Below are 24,315 nucleotides of genomic sequence, written 5' to 3'. Positions count from 1 at the left end.
GGTAGGCACAGGGCGACAAAGCGATTTGCCTGGAATCACAGGATGTTGAGCTGATGCCGAGATTCGAACGTAGCTCCCCAGCTCTAAAGTTCGCAATTCTTGAACTTGTGGCGGGAGGTGTGTCTAAAAGTGTATGTCGGTGCTGGCCATCAATGAGCGAGACCTGTGCATTTTTCAAATGGATGGTGAAAAAATTATGAGTATGTTGCTGGAGATGTGGGCCGCCGTCCCACCAATGTACTTACCGGGGGAGGGTAAACACCCATTATTCCGCAACTGTCTTTCCGCATACCATGACTCTGCATACTTTCATTACGAAAGTACCATGACTCCGCAATGCCATTATAGCGCATGGCATTACATTTTATATGTTTTTACCACGCATACATTTACAACGAAATTCGTTGTAAATGCATGAATGGTAAAAGCATGTTTTTTAAAAAAAATGTTTGGATAAGGTAAGTATGGGTATAGGGGTATATGTTTTGGGGTACTGAGGTATGTTTTGGGGTGTTTGGGTATTTTAAGGGTTTAGATATAGTTTTGGGTTGTGGGGTTCAGGGGTAGTTTTAGGGATAGGTATGGGTTTTGGGGTACAGGAGTATTTTTAGGGTTCAGGGCTAGGTTTGGGTTTTGGGGTATAGGTATTTTTAGGGTTCAGGGGTAGGTTTTGGGGTACAGGAGTTTTTTTTAGTGTTCAGGGCTAGGTTTAGGTTTTGGGGTATAGGTATTTTTAGGGTTATGGGGTAGGTTTGGGTTTTGGGGTACACGGGAATTTTTAGGGTTCAGGGCTAGGTTTGGGGGTACAGGTATTTTTAGGGTTCAGGGCTAGGTTTGGGGTATTTTTAGGGTTCAGGGCTAGGTTTGGGTTTTGGGGTACAGGGGTATTTTAAGGGTTCAGGGCTAGGTTTGGGGTACAGGGGTATTTTAAGGGTTCAGGGCTAGGTTTGGGGTACAGTGGTATTTTTAGGGTTCAGGGCTAGGTTTGGGTTTTGGGGTACAGGGATATTTTAGGGTTCAGTGGTAGGTTTGGGTTTTGAGGTACAGGGGTATTTATAGGATTCAGGGCTAGGTTTGGGTTTTGGGGTACAGGGGTATTTTTAGGCTTTAGGGATAGGTTTGGGGTACAGGGTATATTTATAGGGTTAAGATGGGTTTGTGTTTAAGGGTGTTGGGGTATTTTAAGGAGTAAGGGTGGGTTATGATTATGGGGTGCAGGGGTATTTAAAGGGAGCAGGGTGGGATTAGCACACGATATGAGACATGGCATGAAGGGCGGAACGTACCACACGCCCCCAGCGTTTCTCACGCCCCCAGCACACGCCCACAGCACAACGCAGACATGCCCACAAGGGACTACTTTGCTGGCACAGTTCCTTTACCTTTTAAATGTATATGGTGGGCATCTGCATAGCCTATGTCCTTCTGCTGCAACTGCCCTTTCCAACGCTGTATTGGGTGTTGTGATTGGTGCTGTGGTTCCTGAGATTACCCGCCTCAAAGGTTTGGGCTCTCTTTATAATATTAGTATGGATTATCCTCAGCCCTTAACACCTTCAGCGCGGTGCAGATTCCTGCGCTGTGCTGAACGTTCTAATGAGCCAACGGGCTCATGACGGAACCGTTCCGTCATGAGCACAGGCCAACCGACGCTCATGACTGAACCGTTCCGTCAATAGCATCGAAGGGGTTAAAGTGATAGTATTTCTGGTATAACTTTTGTTGGCGGTTTGTACAGCCTTTGCAGAACAAATTTATCCTTTAATTTATTCATACACCTACCTATTTTGTTTCAGCAACGAAGGTATTGATGATTTTGATCCCGACGAAGAAGGTGGACCTGTTGTTGGACCTGTTGCTGTGACACAGTTTGAGGATCCTGCACGGTAATTGTTTCAGTGCATCTGAATTCCTAGCTTGTTCAAACTTGAATAGTTGCGCTCAGTTCTGTCCTGAGTAGACTAGAACATTGAAATGTCTGTTACCATTGGCCACGTAGCTGACCATGAAATTGCATGCCTCTTCATATCATCCTTCACTTTTATCTTTGGTACATCTGCAAAGACTGCCTTTTTTGAGAATCTAAAGAGTAAGTAGGGGGTAGGTTGCACTCTGTATGGAGTAATGATATTCATCAAAATAAGACTCTGTCCAGGTGCTGGTATCTTACTAGCATACATGTTTCAAATATGAAAGTAATGACTACAAAACATGCTTGAGGCAGCATCTTACCATTACGTCCGACAGAAAACACCCTTCTAGGATTTATTTTAAAGAGCAAAAGAAAGTATCAGTGGTAGTCGTGTGCAGGTATCCAAAACGGGGAGGTAGTTTCTCAGCAGCTTTTCTTATTTCCCGTAACTTTTTTTTTTTTTTTTTTTCTCCCGAGGGTTAAATTCTGCTCAAAACTGCATCTTCGTATCCTCTAGAGTTGCTTTGTTTGGAAATCTTTATCATTTAAACACCACATACCATTTGTGAAAAAAATTGTATACCTGATCATTTCTGTTGCTTAGTGCCCTTGAGCAAGCTTTTCATTAAATCAGTGCCTGGAGCGGACTCATTTGAAATTGACCGGTTATCAACATCCCTCTGCCCTAGCAACCATCTCTGCCATGTGATTCCATGACCACATACACTTTGCGTGCCCGCTTTGATTCGGAGACTTATCCATGTCATTGCATATTGTGGGGTATTTTTCCCCATCCACGTCCTCCTCATTTCTGACAGCTTTATCTGCTAAATAGGTGCGAGAAGTGGACTCCAAACCCCCTGGGACTTGATAGCAGGAATATTGAACCCAACATGCAAGCAATAGCCATGAATCTCAAACTTCGTTGTTTTTTAATATATCCAAATAACACTACTAAAAGTATTTGGGGAGGGGTGCAGATCATCAACCATCTTTATTATCTCTATAACTTTTGTCCAATATTCTTCCACAGCCACTTATCTTCCACAATGGGAATGCTCATGGCCATGTGTTTAAAATCCACAATGGGGTTTCAATAGCTCAAGCTAGATGGGTCTACATAAAGGCCCATTGTTTTTAAGCCTGCTGGTGTGTAGTTAAGTCTATGTAGGAACTCTGTAATAGCCCGTGTTTACTGTTAAAGGATACTTTTTGTTCCTGTATATAGCCACCACAGCCTAACTGACACAGGTTCCCCAGTGTCCCTGACTCCCCTTCGTCTCAGCCCACAACAAACACATGGATCTAGCGTCACTAATAGCATTGTAGTTTTATAATGATCACTGAGCGAATTGACCATTTCATGTTAAGTGCTTGAAAGTCTGGTAGTTCCGCGAGAAACTTGGAGAAGCAGGACTTCATTGCAAGGCGGAACCGATAAACAAATATTTAATGGTGTGGAGGTTTGCTCTATGAATAGATCGCCCAATACTTAAGAATTAAGGCTTTTAATTGATTTGCTTTGGTTTCTGAAGTGATTGGTAGTAGAAGGTTACTGAGTGAAGAGAATTTGGGCAACTAAATTTGATCAGTTCTTTATATCTTTGCAAATTTTGCCACAGCCACATGGCATTAGACATAGTGTTAAATTGCGGTTTAGGCTTGGACACCTTTTGCTGTGACTCTTTTAGGGATGCTGGTGCTGCCCTGTCCGCTTCTTTTCTGTGCGAGAGCATTCGGGTCTAGTTATATTCTTGGCCTGAGATACCAAGTTCAGGGGTTTATATAGCGCACTACTCACCCAGAGGGTCTCAAAGCGCTTGGGGAGGGGGGGTTCATTTTTTGTCGAATAGCCAGGTTTTAAGTTCTTTTCTGAAGGAGATATGGTTCTGGGTAAGGCGGAGGTGAGTGGGGAGTGAGTTCCAGGTCTTGGCCGCCAAGTAGAAGGATCTACCTCCCATGGTGGATCTTCGGATACGCAGGACTGCGGCGAGGGCTTGATTGGAGGATCTTAGTTGGCGGGTGGGTGTGTAGAAGGACTGTTGAGTGTTGAGGCATTCGGGTCCTAGTTTGTAAAGGGCCTTGTGTGCGTGGGTGAGGAGACAGAACTTTATTCTCTTGTTGACGGGAAGCCAGCGGAGGTCTTTTAGGTGTCCGGTAATGTGATCTTGGCGAGGGATGTCCAAAATGAGTCTTGCTGATGCGTTGGAGTTTTTTCTGTAATTTGGTTGTGATTCCGGCGTATATTGTGTTTCCATAGTCCAGTCGACTCGTGACCAGTGCGTGGGTGACAGTCTTTCTTGTCTCGGGGGGGATCCAACGGAAGATTTTTTGAGCATACGAAATACGTTGAAGCAGGAGGATGAGACTGCGTTGACTTGTCTGGACATTGAGAGTGAGGAGTCTAGGATGAAGCCACGGTTACGTGCGTGGTCTGTGGGTATGGGTGCTGTGCCCAGAGCCGAAGGCCACCAAGAGTCGTCCCAGGCAGAGGGGGAAGATCCTAGGATGAGCACCTCCGTTTTGTCGGAGTTAAGTTTTAGGCGGCTGTGTTTCATCCATTTGGCTACTTCTTTCATGCTTTCGTGAAGATTGGTTTTGGCGGTGTTAGGGTCTTTGGTGAGGGAAAGGATTAACTGGGTGTCATCAGCATAGGAGATTATGTTAAGGTTGTGTTGGCGCGCGATGGATGCGAGTGGGCTCATGTAAACGTTGAAGAGGGTGGGGACTGAGTGATCCTTGTGGTACGCCGCAGGTGACTTCAGTGGCCTCTGATTTGAATGGGGCAAGTCGGACTCTTTGAGTTCTCCCGGCGAGGAACGAGATGATCCAGTCCAAGGCTTTTCCTTGTATGCCGATGTTGCTGAGGCGTTGTATAAGGGTGCTGTGACAGACTGTATCTAAAGCGGCGGAAAGGTCAAGTAGAATGAGGGCCACTGTTTTTCCGTTGTCCAGTAGTGTTCGGATGTCGTCTTTCGCTGCAATGAGGGCGGTTTCGGTGCTGTTTGGCTCGAAATCCGGACTGAGAGGGATCGAGGGAGTTGTTGGATTCAAGGAATGCGGCGAGCTGGCTGTTGACGGCTTTCTCAATGACTTTGGCAGGGAATGGGAGGAGGGATATGGGGCGGTGCTTTTTAAGTTCAGAGGGGTCTGCTGTGGGTTTCTTCAGGAGGGCGCTGAGGTCGGCGTGTTTCCAGCTTTCTGGGAATATAGCAATGCACTATATTGGGGACTCCGAAGCCCCCTCTGTCATATGGGAAGGGTCTTAATGTCACAGGGGATTCTTGACTGTTTATTAACCCAGATGAATTTTGATAGTTTTGAGCATATTTGTTGGGGAAAGCCTTTGTAAAAATATACCCATTACCTTAAAGGTACAGCTTTTGCGGCAGGAACGCCATTTTAATGATTACTGTGTACAGCCATCAGGTGGGGAGCGAGTGCCATGTTTGCTTTATCATGTATTTTCAATGTTGCCAGTCCATAATCCTCTCACAGTATTAAGGCTGCACTTTAGTAGACTTTAACCCCAAGGTATCAAATGGACTCCTGGCACCAATGCAGGGAATCCCAGAAGCATGTTTAAGTAATATCACCGTTGGATATAATATTACATCTCCCAATTTATATGCAGACCCGAGAATCTTCAGAATTTGGTGAATTCACAAGATACGGAGGCAGGGGGGGTGGGCTGGTCTAAGGGATGTTCAACGTACCCAAAAGAGACTCCAATGTGGGTGTGCTTTTCCTTTATATTACTCATCCACGATTCTGTAGCTAGCTCTAAGTAGGGACAACAACGAGCACTCCTGCTTTGTTGTGAACAAAAATGGGGTTGGGTGCCTATTTATTCTAATACTTGCTATGAGATCTTTCTTTTGCAACTCAAAACGTGCTCCCAATCCCATCCGATGTAATGTCGAACATAAATGGCTGACTGAGGAAATTAGACTCTTATTGGGCTCTAATAGCACTGCTACCACTGGAGGAGCAGGGTCGACTTAATGTGATATGGAGAACAGAGTACTCAAATTATCCGCCAAGAGCCTGCCTGGTACAAAAGCTGACTGTTCTGGTGATGTTTTAGCAATTAAGCCTCCTGTATGGGTAAAGCCTGTTAGCTATGGCCTTCCCTAATGTTATTCCCAGGTTTAAGATGGACAGTGGCCTGTAAGTGGCACATTTTCTTATGTTTTCAATCGCAGCTTCCTGCAATGGGGGCGGTAGAGGCCAGTCCTTCATACATTGTAAGTAGATGTAGAGTTAAAACGTTGGCATATTCTTTATAGAATTCTGGTTTTATCCAGTCCTGGTGCGTACCGTACCATTTGCTAACTGTTACCTGGCTTTATTTCCTCTGAGTACAAGGTTTTTTCTGTGGTTTTCATTGGCCTTGACTCTGGTATGCCTCCCTGCTTGGTCATACAGACCCCTTTAATAGAATCCTTAAGTATTAATCATACCACCGAGAACTTTGAGTCCAAGTCTGTAATGTTCAAAGAATTCAGTTATCCCTGCCTGATCTGGTTCTAAAAACAGTATTTCCTGATGCAGCTTACGGAAAGATGAGCAGCTGAATTGCAAGACCATGGGTAGTTTAATGTTAGTCTTGTTATCGCTGGGGAGTGATCCAAGAATGGACCGTTCCACCCTACCTACCGCCAAAAAAGAATGGCCACTGTGAGGTCATCCGTTATTGCTAGCAAGTCATTGTAGACCACTGGTGCATCCGTATTCGGGCCATGTGTTAATAAGTCAGCCTTTCTTATCCAATGATATTTTGTAGGTCTATGTATCTCTCCTTCAGATTCACATTACTGTTATAATTGAAATTTAAAATACAATTTATTAGTATCGCCATGCCTCTTGCCGAAGAATTGTAGGAAGCAAAATAATTGTCCCCTACTGCTTGTTAAATCCACATTCCGAAAGTGCAGTTAAATGTGTTTCCATTAAGTAGCTCCCATCTGTGACTGTTTAAGACAATAACTGCTTAGCATTCGTTGCACTTTTAAGGCCCCCACACATTCCTCATGGTTAATTTTAGTCCACCCTCTTGTACTGGCATTGCTCCATACCATGGGTACTCGCAAACATTTTTCGAGGGGCCAAAAAGTATGCTGTTGTGACCAAAGGCTGCCTTGAGGCCATCTGGGTGGGTGCGGGGAGCGGTCTAGAAGATGGGTATAGGTATTGGGGAAGGTAAGCATGTACTATGTGAAATCTGATAATCTGGAATCAATCCTGGCCTCCCTCACTTGACCAAATTGGTTTATTTCAGTTTGCCTCTTTTTTTTTTTCTTTCATCACCACTAGGGCACTTTTTTTTTTTTTTTTTTTTTTTTTTTACATTTCTCTGAATTTATCCATATTCTTTTTTTTTTTTTGTAACTTATCTATTTGTCCATCTTTATTGGGTTTTGTGAAGAAATGAAGTTGCAACTGGTATATTTTGGCATTTATTTACCAATAAATGTTCACTCAAGCGGGAACATTTGCCAGGTTTCAATGATATGAACACCCACATTAGATCAATCAACTTATATGAAAATATGCAAATCTCACTATCAACCTTGTTCGTATATTAAAATTCCTTTCTTTTTTACCCCATAACCCATCAATCCACACAGCTGTTACCTTGGCAGTCATGTCACAGTATTTAAAATCACTCAAAAAGCAACGCAATTTCCGTTTTTATCCACATTTAAAAATAAATGCAGACCAGAATCTGAATAGTTTGATGTCTTTATTTAATTATCACATATAAATTTACCTTCTAAATTAATTTAGACTGTGCGCTGTGACAAATCTTTGATTTAATAAATAAGACTGATGTTGCTTATGTAATAACCTTTCCTGTATAGAGGTTCCACATGACCAGTAACTTGCCTCTTGGTTCACTAATGGCATTGTCAAGCCAGGGAATGAATAAATGTTTCCAGGTTCATATTTGCCAACTATCACTATTAATAAATGCCTATTGATCAGGCTTGGGCCGGGCTTGGGCGGACTTCACCTTATGAGGCTAGGACAAAGCAGCTCATCTGTCTGTCTGATGAAGAACCTTTGTGACCAGTTGTAGAACTTGTTTTTGCCACAGCTGAGCAAGGGCAACTTTAGTTCTCCGGCATTACCAGTCTGAGCGTTCCTCCACCCACCCATGCACATCCTTGAAGTCTTCTGAGCCCTTGTTTTTCTACAGGTTCTGTTGGGGCTGCCTGCAACTAATGCTGTGATACATCTTAGCTGGTCCCATTATGGGGGTATGCACAACATGTAAATCTACAACTTCAAACCAGTAGTTACCAAAAATTGCATATTACTTCACATTGGGGGACTAGGCCCACAACGATCAACCATTGCCCTACAATTGCTTAGGCAGTTTATTCATTCTGGGTACGTGTGGTGTGTCCAAAGCCTGGAGCGCAGTGGAACAAAGGGCCAGATGTAGCATTGCATGATTACAACACTGCATTTTAGCAGTGTGACTCTACTGTAGATTTACGTGTATCATTACGACAAATATTAGTTTCTGGAAATGGTGAATTGTTTGTACAAAAACTGTGCATGTTCTCTTGGATGCCTGGGGACCATGGTCATATGGCAGCCTTAGTATTCATCTATTAGCCACCTGTAGAAGCCAGATTTTGTAGATTTACCGTTTCAGACTATTGGAGATTGGGTAAACAGTCGTCCACTTAAGTGGATTCAATTCCATCTAGAAGATGGAACACAACCTATCCAAATATCATCTTTTTGTTATGCCTTTAAAACAGTGGAACATGGGGTGCCCCAGGGTTCACATGTACACCCTCTAGCGGCTCTCATAGTCATGGCATCAACTTTATTAATTATGCGGATGTCACTCAGCTGATTCTCTCTGAATAATTCTCAGGCAGGAACTTTCGTGGGAATTCGTAACTGAGAGGTCTCGGGTGGCGGAGCTGTAATTTCTTAAATGGATATAAAGCAGATACTCTGCTGCACAATTGGGAGACCAACGTCCTGGCTAATATCACATTTTTGGCCCTAGACAAGTAGTGCTGGTTCAGAAGCAACTTCAACGGTGCACATTTTAGGTGTTAGTTTTGACAATTCTCTCTCCCAAAGGCCATGTTAACATGATGGAGCTGCTAACTGTTTTTTCTTGCTCTGGGAAATCCAGCTATATTTTCCCTCGTCCACAAAGGCACTTGTTGTGCAAAGCACAGTACTGAGCAGACTTGGTTACTGTAATGATGTATTTCTAGTCTACTAACTATTTAAGAGATTGTAGTGAGCTGCTGCCAATCTGGCTATTCATTGTCCCCTCAAGCCCTTGCAGACCTGCACTTGCCTCCATGACAGTCTTCTTTAAATCTCTCTGCATTACCTTTAGAACGGTAGAGAAGAAAGGTCTTACCTCGCTGTAAATGAAATACAAACGCTACGTGCATCCGAGAGCCTTGTGCACCTCAAAAGCAAATCTTGCTTGCATCCCTAAATTTCCCATGGTTGGGTCTGGCATTCTGGCTATTTTGGAGAGGGCTGCCTAACTCTGGCACAGCTTGACACCTTCACTAAGATCATATCAAGATCTATTGTTTAGGAAGGCTTTAAAAAAACCTGGCCGTTTCCGTTATAAAGTATGTCGCGGATTACACTGACTGGCTTTCTAGGTATAGGCGCCAGGATACCTTTGAGAACTTAGATCCGCACTGTAAATATTATTTGAAATCAATTGAAATTTACTGCAACCAAAGCAAGGGAAAAAAAGCCACGTTGAGAAACTGCCACCGACATTCCATGTCTTGTATACTACAGAGAAATCCCCCCCCCCCCCCAAATCTTGCCAGAGTACAAAGCACGCAAATTGATTTGACATGTATGCAGTAGCTTCCAGTATGGCCCTTGGTGGTATGCTGAAACATCTGATGACTATGGTACTGAAGTTAGGACTAGAGGCCAGGGACCGTAAGATTCTTCCATGAAGACACGAGTGAGTCTCGTAAGTCCTGCCTTTCCTGCAAGCAAAATCCTCTTGTCCTTCTGCGATCTATTTGCCCTGTATTGAGCAGGAACCAACATTGATAATGTGAATGTTTGTAAGCCAAGACATGTATAGTTATCCTTAATTGATTCTATAGCAAGAAAAGTTTGTCAAGATGAGCTGGCATTGTGGTTGAGAGAACAGCTGACTAAAGTCTTTCAAAGCCGATCTATTTAAACCTCTTTGATGAAGCAGGTAGGTGAAAGGGCAGTGACTTGATATTGGGTCATCTTTGCTTCGGTGAGAAGAAAAATAAAGTGAGAACTGTCTCACTCAAAACCGTGTACTGTCGTACTCCAGAGCATTGTGATGCTTTAACCCCTTCCACACTCCTGACGAGCTGGGCTCGTCATGGCGTAGCCTCCTCGCACGCTGATGCCGAGCCCAGCTCGTCATGAATAATGGACTTTCAAAGAATTCAGCACCGGAGGAAAATATCCTCTGAAGTGATGCCTTTTTGTCTGTCCAGTGTATTGACTTCTTTCTTTAGAGAAATTATGAGTAAACGCTGCCCAGTTAATGGCTTGTTTTCGGCTGTAATTGAAGTTATTTTAAAAGTGCAGAAAATGTATGTCTTGAGTTGTATTGTTATATTGAGTATTCCTGTATCCCTGGCAAAGGCTTGGGTAATCCAGTGTTGACATATTAGTTATCTTGCGATGGAGAACAGTTTATTATCGTGGCTGAAAAACAATTCGACCCAGTTCAACGTAGTTTGTTTAGCTCACAGCCACGCTGGTATTTATTAAATGCACTGTTGATATTTCCACCTAAATTGTTTAGCTTAAACATATATTTTTTTTTTTTTTACTAGAACTGAATGGAGTCAAAGACCCTATCCTGTTGGACAGCAATGGGATGATATCCAAGGCCAGCGAGATCTTGGTCAAGGAGACGTATTAAACCCTTTTCAGGCTGATCAAGTACAGTATGGTTTAAATGAGAAGATGCGTATGGAAGGATATGAAGTCTATAATAGGCCTGATCCTAGACAACGAATTGTTCATGGACGCATGTCTGATGGTGACCAAGCACCAAAGCGAAATTTTGTAGAGGAAGATTTTCATAGGCCTGGACAAAGACCAGGGCCTTTTCCTGATGAAAGATATGATTTTGAAAGTGGGAGGAATCTTGAAATGTATAGCAGCCAACATTTTGCCAGGCAACCTCATGACAGCAGGTCCTTTGAAGAGCTTAAAGGCCAAACATCTATGGATGAGAAACCTTTTCATGGCAGCAGGCCTGACCAAAGAGCAAGACCTTTCCCTCTTGAAAATCGGGATTTTCGAGAAGGTGGCAGTCAGGATGCATTTGCTATGCCACAGGGACAAAGACATTATGGCTATCCAGGCCATGATGATTTCAAGGCACAAGGCCAACTAGATGAAAATGATTTCCATGACAGTCGACCAGGACAAAGATTCAGACCTCCGATTGAAGGGGAATCCCGTGGATTTCCACCAGAACGGGTTCGTAATGCTTTTGACAGTGCACCAGGACAAAGACCAAAATCTCTAATGAATGATTTTCAAGCAGAAAGACAGACAGAAGATGTAAATAGAGCAAGGTCTTTTCATGGTCGGGATGCTCGTATTTTAAATATGGATGCACAGACTGAAGATGGTGGATTTTCAAACTATGGCCCTGGTCAAGAATTACGACGTTATAGTGGGCCTCAAGTTCGTCCTTTTGAAGCAGTGCAAGCAGAAGAGGATTTCTCAAAAAGAGGTTACCAGCGTAGAGAGCCACCTTATGGCCATTCAATATCCCATGGCAACCAGAATGATGGAACCCCAGGAGATAACTTTTATTCAGATCGCAATATTGGTCAAAGGCCATTTCATGGCCCTCAGTCACGTGATTTAGAAATGGACTCTCAGATTGGGAACCCTGGTGTTTCTTACAATGAAAATCAACTAAGAATGCGACTTCCTCCCGACAGTCGTTCATCACATCTGAGGTCATCTGAGGTCGAAGATGCAGATTTTATTAGCAGTGGTGTTGCAAGACGAGGAAAACCTTTCCAAGACTTTACTCCTCGTGATCGAAACCCAGAAGAGGGTGGTTTTCCTAATAACGGGTCTGGTCCAAGGCAATATTCTATATATGACAATCCAAGAGAATTGCAGGATCGTAGTTATACCAGACCAGGACCAAGAGCATTTGAAAGCCAGTCACAAAGCAGTTTCCCACCTGAACATTATTCAGAAAGGTAAGTGTAATGTATTGACCTCTCAAGGTAACTTATGTAAATGATGATCTGACTTAACGCTTTTTTTTTTTTAAGCATTCAACACATTTCAATTGTGCCAACCATATTAATTTGCAGCTATTGAGCTTTAATATTCAGCATTTTCATTAATGTGATAACTTACCGGGACAGCATCTGTTTAGTAGGATGACAATCCTTTCACTTTCTTTTACGTAATGTAACGATGCAGGTTTGCGATGCATACATTTGTAGCATGTGTTGTGGTAAATACACATGATCTGCACAGTCCTGCAATTAGTGTTGGGTTTTAATGTTTGCATATTGCTTTTCTTAGTCTTTGGAGTCACAATGACTTCTCCCTTAGCTTACAGTGCACAGTGGCACCAACTCCATGTTGGGTGATGGTTGTGGGTTTTTCTTGGTTTCTTTAGACCACCTAGTTCGGACGTGTAACAGTGGGGCTCAGTTTGCCAACTTATCTCACTTTTTATCTGGCCCAACCAATGGTTTCGATTTCAGTAGAAGAAATTCTAATTGCCTACTTTCTTTTGGGTGTTGCACCTCATCGAATGCCCAGTTTTAACCAGCAGGACAGAAGGCCCTTCTCAGGGCAGCACACCACTATCCTCCAAGACCTATGTGGAAGATGTACCCAGAGTGATGGAACACCTTTCTAGTCTCCATGCCATACAAATTCGCAGCACAAGGTGTGTAAGCTGCTTCTCTCAGAGGATTTACATTGATCATCATAAGCCCTGTTAAGTCCCGCCCTTGTGCGGGAATCCCAGAGCACCTCTTTGCAATGGATCTCAAGTATAGATGTTCGCCTTTTTAGTAAGGCCTGGATAAGCAAATTTAGCGGTACAAAAATGGAAATTTAGCTGCACAAATATGGAAAGTTAGTGGCAATTTTGCGGCATTTTATGTGGCCATTTTTCCTACAACACAGATATCTTCGCATTTTTTAGTTCTTTAACAACATGAAGCTATGTATATTTGCTTTATTTACAATGTAGACACTTTGATTCCCTCAAGCGTGTGCTTCACAATTATGGGCTGCTGCAGTTTCACAGCAAATTACAACTAGGAAGGAATATTTCTTTCCCGTCCTGAGAGGCCCCAGTCTGGATCTCAGCTGCCTCAGCCTGTTAATAAATTACGATAATAGTACTAGTCAGGACAGCTGACATACTCACTGACTCTGAGCGTGGCTGCATCACCAGGCAAGCCTCAGGATTACCAATGTCTGTCCTTACTCCTGTGCAGATATTTTCGGCACGTGACCGGTGCAGCAAGGCCCACCTTGGCATTTACTCTGAATTTACGGACTGTGTTCAATATATTCAGGAAGGCCTCGCTGCTCTCCCGAATTGTGAGGAAAAAGCAAGGGTCACGCGGCCGAGGCAGAGCAGCCCTGCTGCGGCTTGCTGACAGTGCAGATTTATGAATTTGAAATCAGAACTTGCAGATACCTCGATAATAAGGGGACAGAGCAGACCTACATGCAGATTTTAACTAGTTAGGGTGTCTGAAATTATCGATGCAGATCTACAATGGTGGTGCGCTCCGTGGTGCAGGCGCTGTGATCTGAAATTTACAGTGTACACTTAAAATTAAGCAGTGGCCACAGGCTGCCTGGTGTCAGCATGGGGCCAATGTACTTACTTTTCAGTGACTGCGCATGTGTCTCCCTATCTACGAGTGTGTCCCCGGTCCGGCGGCCACAGTGGTGAGCCGCACGGGTCCCGCAGGCCGCACAACTGCAGCACGGCCATCAGAGCTGCTGAGAGTGTGTTACTCACTGTTTGTCGATGCTGTTCAGGCTCCTGCCGGGCCCAACGCTTTAATTTATGCGCACCAGGAGTACTCACGGCGGACTCTACTCTCAGATTGGAGTCCCCCACGGCCGCTGCTTTTCCTTTCACAACTCATTACATGCACGTGTGAAGCTCTAATCAGACCCCCCCCCCCCCCCTTCCTGGATATAGCGGCTTTTGTAAAAATGCCGCGCGATTTCTACAAAAGTGCCGATTTCACAGGCACTTTTGTAAAAATCGCTGCATTTTTACAAAAGTGCCGATTTCGCGGCAAATCGCGATATCCTGGAGGGTCTGGATAAGCTCTCGAAGTATTGAATGTTTGCTGCCTGTGAGAAAGTGCCTCCTTGGCATGGTCCGTCCCCCACTGTTTGCCTGTATTTTTAATTTCAAATTTGTTTTATTGATTTCAAAAGTATAGACCGGCAATACATGGTAACAGAAGGGCAATACATGTAGAAAGCACTTGAGACAGGCACGTAGGTCTTCTCCGTAAATTGAATTAAAAGCGAGGTACATGCCCCCAGTCTTGGGTACGAGGTGACACCCATAAATGCGTGGCCTGATGAGCAAGAATGTAAAAAAAACTGAAACCAAGTAACCCCCCTCAACCCTCCCCAACCAGTGTGCCATTCCTGTAAGTCAGCTGTCAAGGTGTCCGCATCTTGTTTACTGTTTCCCTGCACGCATTCATAGAGGGTCTCGTAGTGTCTCTGTAAGCCGTAGTAGACGGAGGTATCTAGAGCATGTGATTTAATTGAATTCGTTGGAGAGGAGGGACAGTAATGGTAGCCAGGTTTTCCGAAATGTGTCAGCTGATTGCAGGGTGGATGCGCTCCATTCCCATTGTAAACCATATTTTGTGTAGCCATCCTGTGTGAGTGGGTCTGGTGGCGGATCCCCAGAGTGACAAAACATGTGAGGCTGCTTGCATTGCAATCCCCATCTGTCGACCTCGTGCTGACTTCAGGGGGAAGGTGAGTGCATTGGGAAGGCCCAGTAAGGTGTAAGCTGGGAACCGTGGAACTTCAGTGTCAAATGTGCGGTCTGTCGTCTAGGACCACTTTCCAGTAGTCCCGAACTTCTGGACAGTCCCAAAGGAGGTGGGTCATGGTGCCTTGTCCCCCGCATCCTCTCCAGCAGAGTGCGCTGCGTACTGGGTTACCTTTGTGTCGCCGAACAGGGGTGAGGTGCCAGTAGAGAGCTAGTTTCACTGCTGCCTTTCTGCCAGCGGTATTGCGTGTGGTGTGGGAGGCCCTATAATATATATATATATATATATATATATATATATATATATATATATATATATAATATCCCCCTTCCCGAATTGTCAGGGTTCTCCCTAGCTCTGCTTCCCAGCGTCTCTGCCCTGCAAGGCTGGGTGTGAGCATCTTGTAGATGTCTGAAATGCGATGTTTGTCCCAGTCCTTTGTCACTAGACACCCCTCGAACTGTCATTCGCCTGCCAACTGAGGGGGCATAGTCTGGGTGCATAAGCCAGTGTCGGATCTGAAAGTATTGGAAGAGCTGGGGAGAGACCACTCCATAGCCATGCGACCGGTCGGAGAAGGAATTAAAGCCCTGCAGATCGAAAAGATGACCCGCCGAGCGGCAACTCGTGCCACGCCATTGCGAGAAGGCGTGAGGATCGGTGCCCGGTGGGAACTCCGGGTTGTCTAGAAGGGGGGTGAGCGGGGAGGGGAAGGTCGTTGGAGGCCCCCCCCCGCACAGCGACCGTGTCCCAGGCCCGCATGATGGTGCGGGTGATGGGGGACCTTTGGAGGTACCGCGGTCTATGAGGACTGGGAAGGAACAGGGATCTTCCAGAGGGATGTCTGCGCCATCACTCTATCCTGAAATAGCCAACGTTTTTCAGATTCTGGTCTATACCATTCCACCAGATAGCGGAGCTGGGAGGCCTGGAAATATTGCAAGAGATAGGGGATCCCAAGATCCCCCTCATCTATGCCTCGGAATGCCAACTGTTTGTGCAAGCGTGGCCTTTCCCAATACCCCCAACCAAAAAATTAAGTGTTGATGGGCTGTCTGTAGGTTCGCGATAGTGCCAGCTTGGGGCATGATAGGAATGGTGGTTTGAAAGATGTATAATATCTTTGGCAATGCCGACCTCTTCAACCCGCCCTAGCAGGGAAAGTGGTTGTTTGGACCACCGCGCGAGGTCAGCGCGGATCTGGGACATGAGAATTGTATAAATTAAGGGCAACCGTCGAGTCGGTGGAGGACGTGAGGGAAATACCCAAGTACGGGAGTCATGTGGTCGTTTGTAGGCCCTTTCCATATGATGGGGTGCCTGTGAGGGAGTGGGCATTGCTGCCCAGGGGCAGTATCCGTGACTTCCCCCTATTTATTTTAAAGCCGGATATGTCACTGAAAAGCTTAAATTCCTCCAGAAACAGTGATGGAGCATTCCGGGCAGTCGAGCGGCTATGATGTCGTCGTAAAGGCCAATCGTATGGGGTTCCCCGCCAAAGGTGATGCCGTGTATATCGGGGTTATCGCGGATCTTTTGCGCGAGAGGCTCGATATACAGAGCGAATGGAAAGGCGAGAGTGGACATTCTTGCCTCGTGCCCCGCTGGCTCTCAAATGGACTCAAGCGCCAACCTCCCAGGCGAACCAGCGCTTGCAGATAGTGATAGCAGCTCGAGACCCAAGACTGGAAGCGGTCCCCGATTCGGAAGCGGGTCAGAACCCTCTGTAGGAAGACCCAATCCAACCGATTGAATGCTTTTTCGGCGTCTATGGCCAATAGGGCTGAGTCCTACTGTTGGAAGTGAGCTTTGTCGACTAGGTGGAGGATTCGCTTAGTATTGTCGCTACATTGGTGGCTCGGGACAAAGCCCGATTGGTCTGGTTCCAGGATTCCAGGCAGACATGTAAGAGGCGTGCAGCCAGGATACCTGTGAAGAACTTGAAGTCTAAGTTGAGAAGGGAGATAGGGCAAAATGCTGCGCAGGTGGAGGGTTCTTCGCCTGGTTTGGGCAGTACTACAATTTCAGCCTCTAGCATATCCGGAGGGATGGAGCCCATACCGCCGAAGGAATTGAAGAGTCGGGTGAGCACAGGAGCCTGCAGCGAGCTAAAGGTTTTTGTAAAATCTGGCCGAAAAGCTGTCGGGTCCTGGGGACTTGAGGGGGCGTAGGCGGGATATAGCTGCCACTACTTCATCTAGACGGATGGGAGCATCCAGGGCCTCCATGTTCGTCGGGGAGAATGCGGTAATCTCTGCAGTCTCCAGGTAGCAGTCAATGGACGTTGTCGAAACAACATCCGCCTTGTATAGCGAGGCGTAGAAGTCCCTGAAGGCCTCTGCAACCCTAGCTTCCCCTTCAACAGCAGCGCCGTACTAGTCTTTGAGGCTTAGGATTTTTGAGAGCTGGGTTTTAACTTTCAGCACGCTGGCTAGTTAGCGGACAGTCCTGTTTCCCCCCAACATAGTACGTGTGGCGAAGGCGGAGAGCAGCGAGCTCTGCCCTGTCCGTGTCAAGGCTGGCTAATTGGGCCCTAGCGTCCTTCAATTGTTTCCACACTCGTAGAACTCCGGTGCGGCTATGAGCTCTCCCGAGTTCAGATACTTGGGAGGTGAGGTGTTCTCTTTTGGCCCTGCGTTCTTTAGCCTCTGCCGCCGCTATCGCTATGAGTTCACCGCGAACAACTGATTTCAGGGCCCCCCACAAGGCTGATGCCGATGTATCGGGGGGGAGTCATTGATAACTAAGTAATCAGTGATGCACCCATGGATTTGCTTGGTTACCTCCGGGCGGTGCAGGAGAGTTTCACGTAGCCGCCATCTCCCAGGGGGGCTACGGGGTGTGGGGATCGCTAGCTGCAGCTCAATGGCATGATTGGAAATGGCTGCCGGGACAATGCAAATGTCTGTAAGGCTAGTGGATAAATCTGAAGAGCCAAGGAAGTGGTCCAACCTGGCGTATGTGTGGTGCACATGTGAGTAGTAGGTGAATTGAGACGCCCTTGGGTGGTGGGTCCTCCAGAGGTCTAGCAAACCACGGTCACTCAGCCACGCTTTGCCGGTGGTGGAGAGGGTACCCGCTTCTCCGTACCTATGTCCAGATCTGTCTGTTTTAGAATCCATCACTAGTTTGAGGACTCTTCCGAGTGGGCCTGAAGGTCCACTTGTTGCTCCCGGAGGCGGAGGATTTCTTGTTGCAATTGTTCCACCTCCATGCTGCGAGTCTGGTCCGCTTCCATCGTGGCTATGCAGTCTCCCAGACCGTCAACGTCTCGGCGGAGCTCGTGTTGTTCCCCTGTTTCAGGGCCAGGAAGTCATCCCTCAGGGTGTTAAAAAGCGATTAGAGGAAGGCTTTCGTGATTGGAGCTCTTTCGTCATCCTGGCGTGGGGTACTGGCAGGAGTTTGTGGGTGAGGGTGATGCCTGGATTTTCGCTCCCTTTGGGGCACCCTTGTTGAGCATGTCGGCGATATTGCGATTTCCCCTGCGCCCGCCATGCCGCCACTACTCTGTCGCTTTCAGATGTCAGGGGGACCGAGTCTAGTTCAATGTCGTTCCCCTACAGTGGCCAAATCAGGCTGAGGGGCAGGCGTGTCCTCCCAGAAACGCTGCGCTTGGGGCTCACCTGAGGTCTGTCGGCCCAGCGGGGACCCCGGGGTCGGGCTCTCCAGGGCCCTCGGGGCGTGGCTACTTTCTTTTGGTGTGTTGCAACAAGGTGGGGTGCGAGCCGTATCGCTGTCATTGAGGGCCAGACGCAGTCTCCTGGGCGCTAGTGGACGCCTTCCCACCGGTGGAAACCGGGCTTTCCCGGTGCGAAGCCAAGGGAGCCCCGGACTCCCAACCGGCTGCCACGCAGCAAGAAGCCGGTATAATTGCGGGGCCCGTGAGCGAGCGTTTTCCCCTCTGGTGTCCGGGTCGTGGATGTGTCTTCTAGGTGCCAGGCTAGGCCCGAGACCTGGGCCCCTAGCCCAGGTCCTCCCCTCTCCACATGTGCGTGCCGGCGACCCCAATGGTAGTCGTCCAAGGCTGGTTGCAGGGTCCAGGGCTCAGCTGCTGCGTGGTCAGGCTATCGGGTGTATCCTGGTTTCCTCCGGGGGCCCCCAGCCGCAAGTAGGCCCCCTCTGCCACCCGGACCAGGCCCGGGGCCTCCGTTACGGTGATACCCCGCCGGGAGGGCTGGCTGTGGGCGGGCTCTTACTGTGCTCCGGAGCAGGCCCGAGGCCGGGGTCCCGATGTCTGCGGCGGCTCTTAGTGCGTATGCACGGCCTCGTGATCGCCTCCTGGTGTAGACTGCAGGTGATGGGGGTCAGCCGCCTCTTTGTTGTGGGCGCACGGGATTCGTGGCAGGGAGCTCTTTCTTGGTTGCACAGCCACAGGTGGGTTCCTACTATCTCCCTCTCTAGGCCCGAAGCCGGGGCCTCAATTTGCAGCAGCTCACCGGTGCTGTCTGGTGCTTTGGGGAGTCACAGCTCGCCCTTCGGGGCCCGTCCAAATGCGCTGAGGTTCCGGTCGTGCCCCGCCGCACCCTGCGGCCCACCTATCTACTGTGGGCCTTGTCAGGGAACTTCAACTCGGCGCCGCCATTGCGCAGTTTCTGCAGGCCGATGTCTGCGACGGGGTGCTAGACGCCGGCGACCGAGTCTGTGGTCGTGGGTTGGCCAGTGATGCCACGCTGTGGAGTACAGCTCAGCGGACTGGGATACCAGCAATTTTGGGGGAAATGCCAGCGAATGAAGGGGCAATACGGGGTTCAGAGCCGGGTGAGGCACGTCCGATCAGGTCGCCATCTTGACCACGCCCCTTGCCTGTTTATGTGGTTTCTCCAGTATTGGGGTGTCTTTCATAGATTCACATGCTTGAATATTCCCAGTCGTCGAAGTGGGAGCCCCACAGTAAATAAAATCACAATAAAACAAATATATGTATATAAAAACATAATTACATAAATTCCAAAACTATAAATACTTATAAGTACTAAGGTTAGCTTTAACACATAGGAATACATTAGAAGAAAAAACACTCTTATAGCATATCCATGTCATTATGTTAGTCCAAACTACAGCCAATCAGGCGCAAGCACCCCTCTAGAGCCTTCTCCTCGGGGGCTCAGGCCCTCAGATTTTCTACCATACGTCGTGTGAAGGGTATCTCCCTGTGCTCTGCTCAGTTCAACTTCATTCTGGATTTCTACAGTTTTCTAGGATGTCTTCAAGTAAGTCTGTTTCGACCATGTGCTTCTTGCGGGAAATTGCGACTTCTCAGAGGACCCTCCCAAGAAGTGTATTTACTGCCTCTATCCAGAGCATGAAGTAGGAAAATGTAAAATTTGCAGGCCTTTCTCAACCAAGACGCTTAAGGACAGGGAAGGGCGTCTCCTCCTGTGGTTGCAGAGGTGAAGGGTAAGGATTCACCTCTTTCTGATGCAGAAAGCCTTGCGTCAGGTGTGTCTAGAGCCACTTCTAAATGTAGCAGTGTGCAGGATTTGCCTTCTTTCCTAAAGAAGAGGAAACTTCAACTCCTGAAGGCTCCTGCTTTGTCTCCACCTCCTGCTACGCCTATGCCCCTGATATCTGACACTCAGGCGTCCACGGCGCCTCCTACGAATGTTTCCGCAAAAAAACATGCTAAATCGTCGACTGGAGCGTCTATGGTCGTTCCCACGAATCTGCCATCTCCAGCTCTGACGACGACAGTGACGACTACTTGTGCCAGCGGTTCGTCTGCAGCTGCATTGACGTCCGTGTCGTCGATTGTGTGTGTGTGTGCGCTTCAAATCTGTCTCGTCGACAATTCCAATCTCCTCTACGTCTAAGAAAGGAATCTCGTCGACATCTAAATCTTAGTCGACGCTTGCTGTGAAGAGAGCCTCTTCGTCGGCGGGTGCTCAGTCGATGACTGTTTCGTCGGCAGTGGCTCCATCGACTGCGACTTTGTCGACGGCTGTGGACTTGCCGTCAATGGGTGCTTCGTCGACTGCTGTGGACTTGTCGACGGTGGTTGTCCTGTCAACGATGTTACTGTCGTCGACCCCCAGCTGAACATTAAAGACACCACCTACCAACGAAAGACTTGAAGAGATATCAATTATTATTGTTCAACTGATAGGCTTTGTCCTTGCTCTCCAGAGTCGACACCAATTGACTGTTCTAGTCTCTTTGTATGCAGTGTCGACCCGGGTTGACACTTCTTGGAGGGGTATAGGGTTTCCCCCTCCGCCCCTCTGTTTTGCACCTCACATTTAACAGTGAATACCAGAACTCTGTGTTAACTGACTTTCTTGACCTTGACGACACCTGCAAAGTGAATCTGAAGGGTCCCATCCACTGCGTTCGGCCCTGTAAGCTTTCCGATGTCTAAAGGCACCCCTGCACCCACAGTCCCCGGGTTTTGGTGAGCTCGACTAGCGATGCGTTTGGGTCCCACACCACCTCAATTTACCTGTGCTGTCGCTGGTGTTATGCCTGGACCCTCCGGTTTGATGCCTGCAGCCTGTTTTTGAAAAGAAGTTCATAGGATTGCATTGGGAGCCCAACTTCGTGTTTGAACCCTGCACCCAGCTGCCCCTGTGCCGCAGGTAGTTTATGTTGGGTACTGCTTTGTCTAACCACCCCCGTGGATCCTAACCCTCAAAGCTTGGCCCCTGCAACCACTCCACTTACCTGCAAGCAGAGTGGCTCCAAGGACCCCAAGTTTCCATTAAATTGTATTGGGCTAAACTCAGTTTGACCTCTGCTCCCGGCTGTCCCTGTGCCACTGCTGATGCAGTGTTACTTACCTATTCCTGAACTTTGGTCCCGAAGATTGGTTCTGTAAGTTGCGTACTTAAATGATTGAAACAGTTAAATGTTATCCTATGGGAAAAACAGTTTTGCGGTCAGTCTAAAGTATTTTCAAGTAAAAACGTACCTACCTTATTACCAAGATCTTGGTCTTAAATGAAGTACAACTTTCTAAAATTGGTCTGGATCTCATTGAGGTGTTTTTCTATTGATCACTGTTGTGTGCTCCTCTGTTAGGCCGAAGTCTGCTCACCCACACTACTACTAATAGAGCAGGTTGGGTTTTAAATTTGTCTTCACAAAGTAAAAGAAGACGATGTATACTGATAGGCTACACAGAGTCTCTGCCTTTCTGGGCTCACAGCACACCAGTAGTCCATCATGCCCAGTAGGTGGCAGTTCCTGCTTTTTTTTTTTTCTTTAAAAAAAAAAAAATTAAACCACCTTCTGGTGACAGGATCGTGGAACACTGAGCTCTGCCGGTTTTGGTTTTTCTCTTAAATGTCTCAATTTTTGTCAACACTTAATTTGACGTTCAACATTTCCGGTGTTTGGTCTATAGAAACCCAAGGAACAACAAAACAGCTTTTAAAAATGTTATGAAAGGCATTTCTATAAGCTCAACCCTTCAGTGGTTGCAAGGACACCACCAACGGCAGCAGAAAAGACCTTTCCAGCAGCACCAAAGGAGTTAATCTAAGGGAAGAGCTGGCAACCAAGGAGCAGATTCACCTTCATGGGAAAGCTGCCTACAGGCATTAAACGGTGAGTCTGTGCTTCCCCTTCCGATACCCACTCTGGGGTGGTGGTATTTCACAATATCTAACAGAGTGGAAATCATCACAAAAGATGCCTGGGTTCTGAAAGTTGTAAAGAATGGTTAATGTCTCAGATTCACCAGCACTCCACCAAATATGTAATACACTCTGCATCGGCAGATGCTGAGATCAGAATTTAACATCCTTCTGCAGAAGAATTCGGTCGAGCTCGTTCCTCCCAACCAACAATGCACTGGGTTTTATCCCAGGTATTTTGGTGAAAAAGAAAGGTCGCAAAAAACTAATTCAGACCCATACTAGATTTCAAAGTCGCAAACAAATGGAGACAGAGGGGAATTCAGAATGTTAGCATTACTTCAAATTTATCCTCCAATCCATCAAGGAGGCTGGTTCTGTTCCCTAGATCTTCTGGATGCGTACTTTCACATTCCAGTAGCCAGAAAACATTGCATGTTCCGGAGATTTGAAGTAGATAACTATCACTATTGAGTGCAAAGTTCCTCCATTTGGCTGCAGATAAGCCCCCTAAACATTTCCAAAGTGCATGGCTGGGGTTGCCGCATGTCTATGGAAACTCGGAATGTTAGTCTCGCCATAACTAGAAAACTAACTTATCAAGACTTCAACGCAACAAGCATAGCGTCATTATCTAAATAATTCTACTCAACCATTTAGGTCTTCATGTCTGTCAGCAGAAAGTCTTCCTCACCAGTCCAGACTTTACAATGTCTTATCTAGGAGCAACTATCTACACCTTCGAGGTAAAAGTCTCATGAAAGCCTCTCATCCAACGGTGCGAAAAGTGTCTTCTCTCCTAGGCTCAATGACCTCTTTCATACTTCGGATGCCAAAAGCCAGTCTCCCCACAAGACCAACAAGACAACCACAACAATTTCTGGAGGACCGGTGGAGTCCATAGTCTTGTAACTGGGAAAACATGATCTCACTTGCCTCCAATCGAGGCAATCCCTCAAAAGGGGGTGCAAGTCTAATACTCTTCTTCAAGGGATACCTTTCATCTTCGTGTTCTCTGACAATAGTACCTGTTAGATAGGGGACTGCACATGGATTGCCTACAAATTTAAAGGAACATTGGCCACAAAGGAAATGACTGATCATATAGACCTCCTGGATTTACAAGCTCTTTATTTGGCATTGAAGTCTTTCCTACTGTCCTTAAAGACTGACAGCATGACAACAGTGTACCATCTAAAAGGGCGAGGGCAGGGGACGGACTGACCAGGTCCAGATTCTTGTCACGGGAAGCCCAAATATGTAATTAGTTGCTAGTCAGAGGCCTGAGAATCTCTGCAACCAGGCTTCTGGGGGTACAATCATTGAACGTGTGCACTCTACACCAATCTTTCGAAACCCCATCTTCTTGTGCGATTTTCACACATACCGGAAAACAAAAAAATCCTCAACTTTGCCTCTAGGTATTGAGGCAGTGAGGGTGATTGCCTGAGATGTAGAGTAAGAGTTCCTGGTCTTTGCAGTGAGGTAGAAGGATCTTCTTCCTGTTGTGGTGGTGCGGGTCTGTGGGATAGTGGCCAGGGCACGGTTGGCAGAGTTGAGGTGTCTGGTGTGAGTGTTGAAGGAGAGGCGGTGCGTGAAGTATGCAGGTCCGATTGTGTGAATGGGCTTCTAAGCATGTGTAAGGAGCTTGAAGGTGATTTCTTTTGTTCTGGAGCCAGTGGAGGTGTGGCTGCAGCGGGGATGTCCAGGATAAGTCTTGCGGCAGCGTTTTGGATTCTTTGTAATTTCTCTTAGTTTGTGGGTGGTGCCGGTGTAGAGT

The 24,315-nt window shown here is 46.9% G+C and overlaps 1 protein-coding gene across 1 annotated transcript in view; it reads left to right on the top strand.

Moving 5' to 3' along the window:
• The window catches only part of LOC147711781 (uncharacterized), a 98,128-nt gene that overhangs the window by 48,786 nt on the left and 25,027 nt on the right, over positions 1-24,315 (top strand). Inside the window, exons 9-10 of the mRNA XM_086922507.1 lie at positions 1,797-1,886; positions 10,756-12,153. Of these exons, the coding sequence (XP_086778633.1) occupies positions 1,797-1,886; positions 10,756-12,153 (1,488 nt within the window). The remainder of the gene's footprint in view (positions 1-1,796; positions 1,887-10,755; positions 12,154-24,315) is intronic.

This window comes from Lissotriton vulgaris, chromosome 5, assembly GCF_964263255.1.
Source record: "Lissotriton vulgaris chromosome 5, aLisVul1.2, whole genome shotgun sequence".
In the NCBI taxonomy this organism is placed as follows: domain Eukaryota; kingdom Metazoa; phylum Chordata; class Amphibia; order Caudata; family Salamandridae; genus Lissotriton; species Lissotriton vulgaris.
This window is presented reverse-complemented; position numbering and strand designations above follow the sequence as displayed.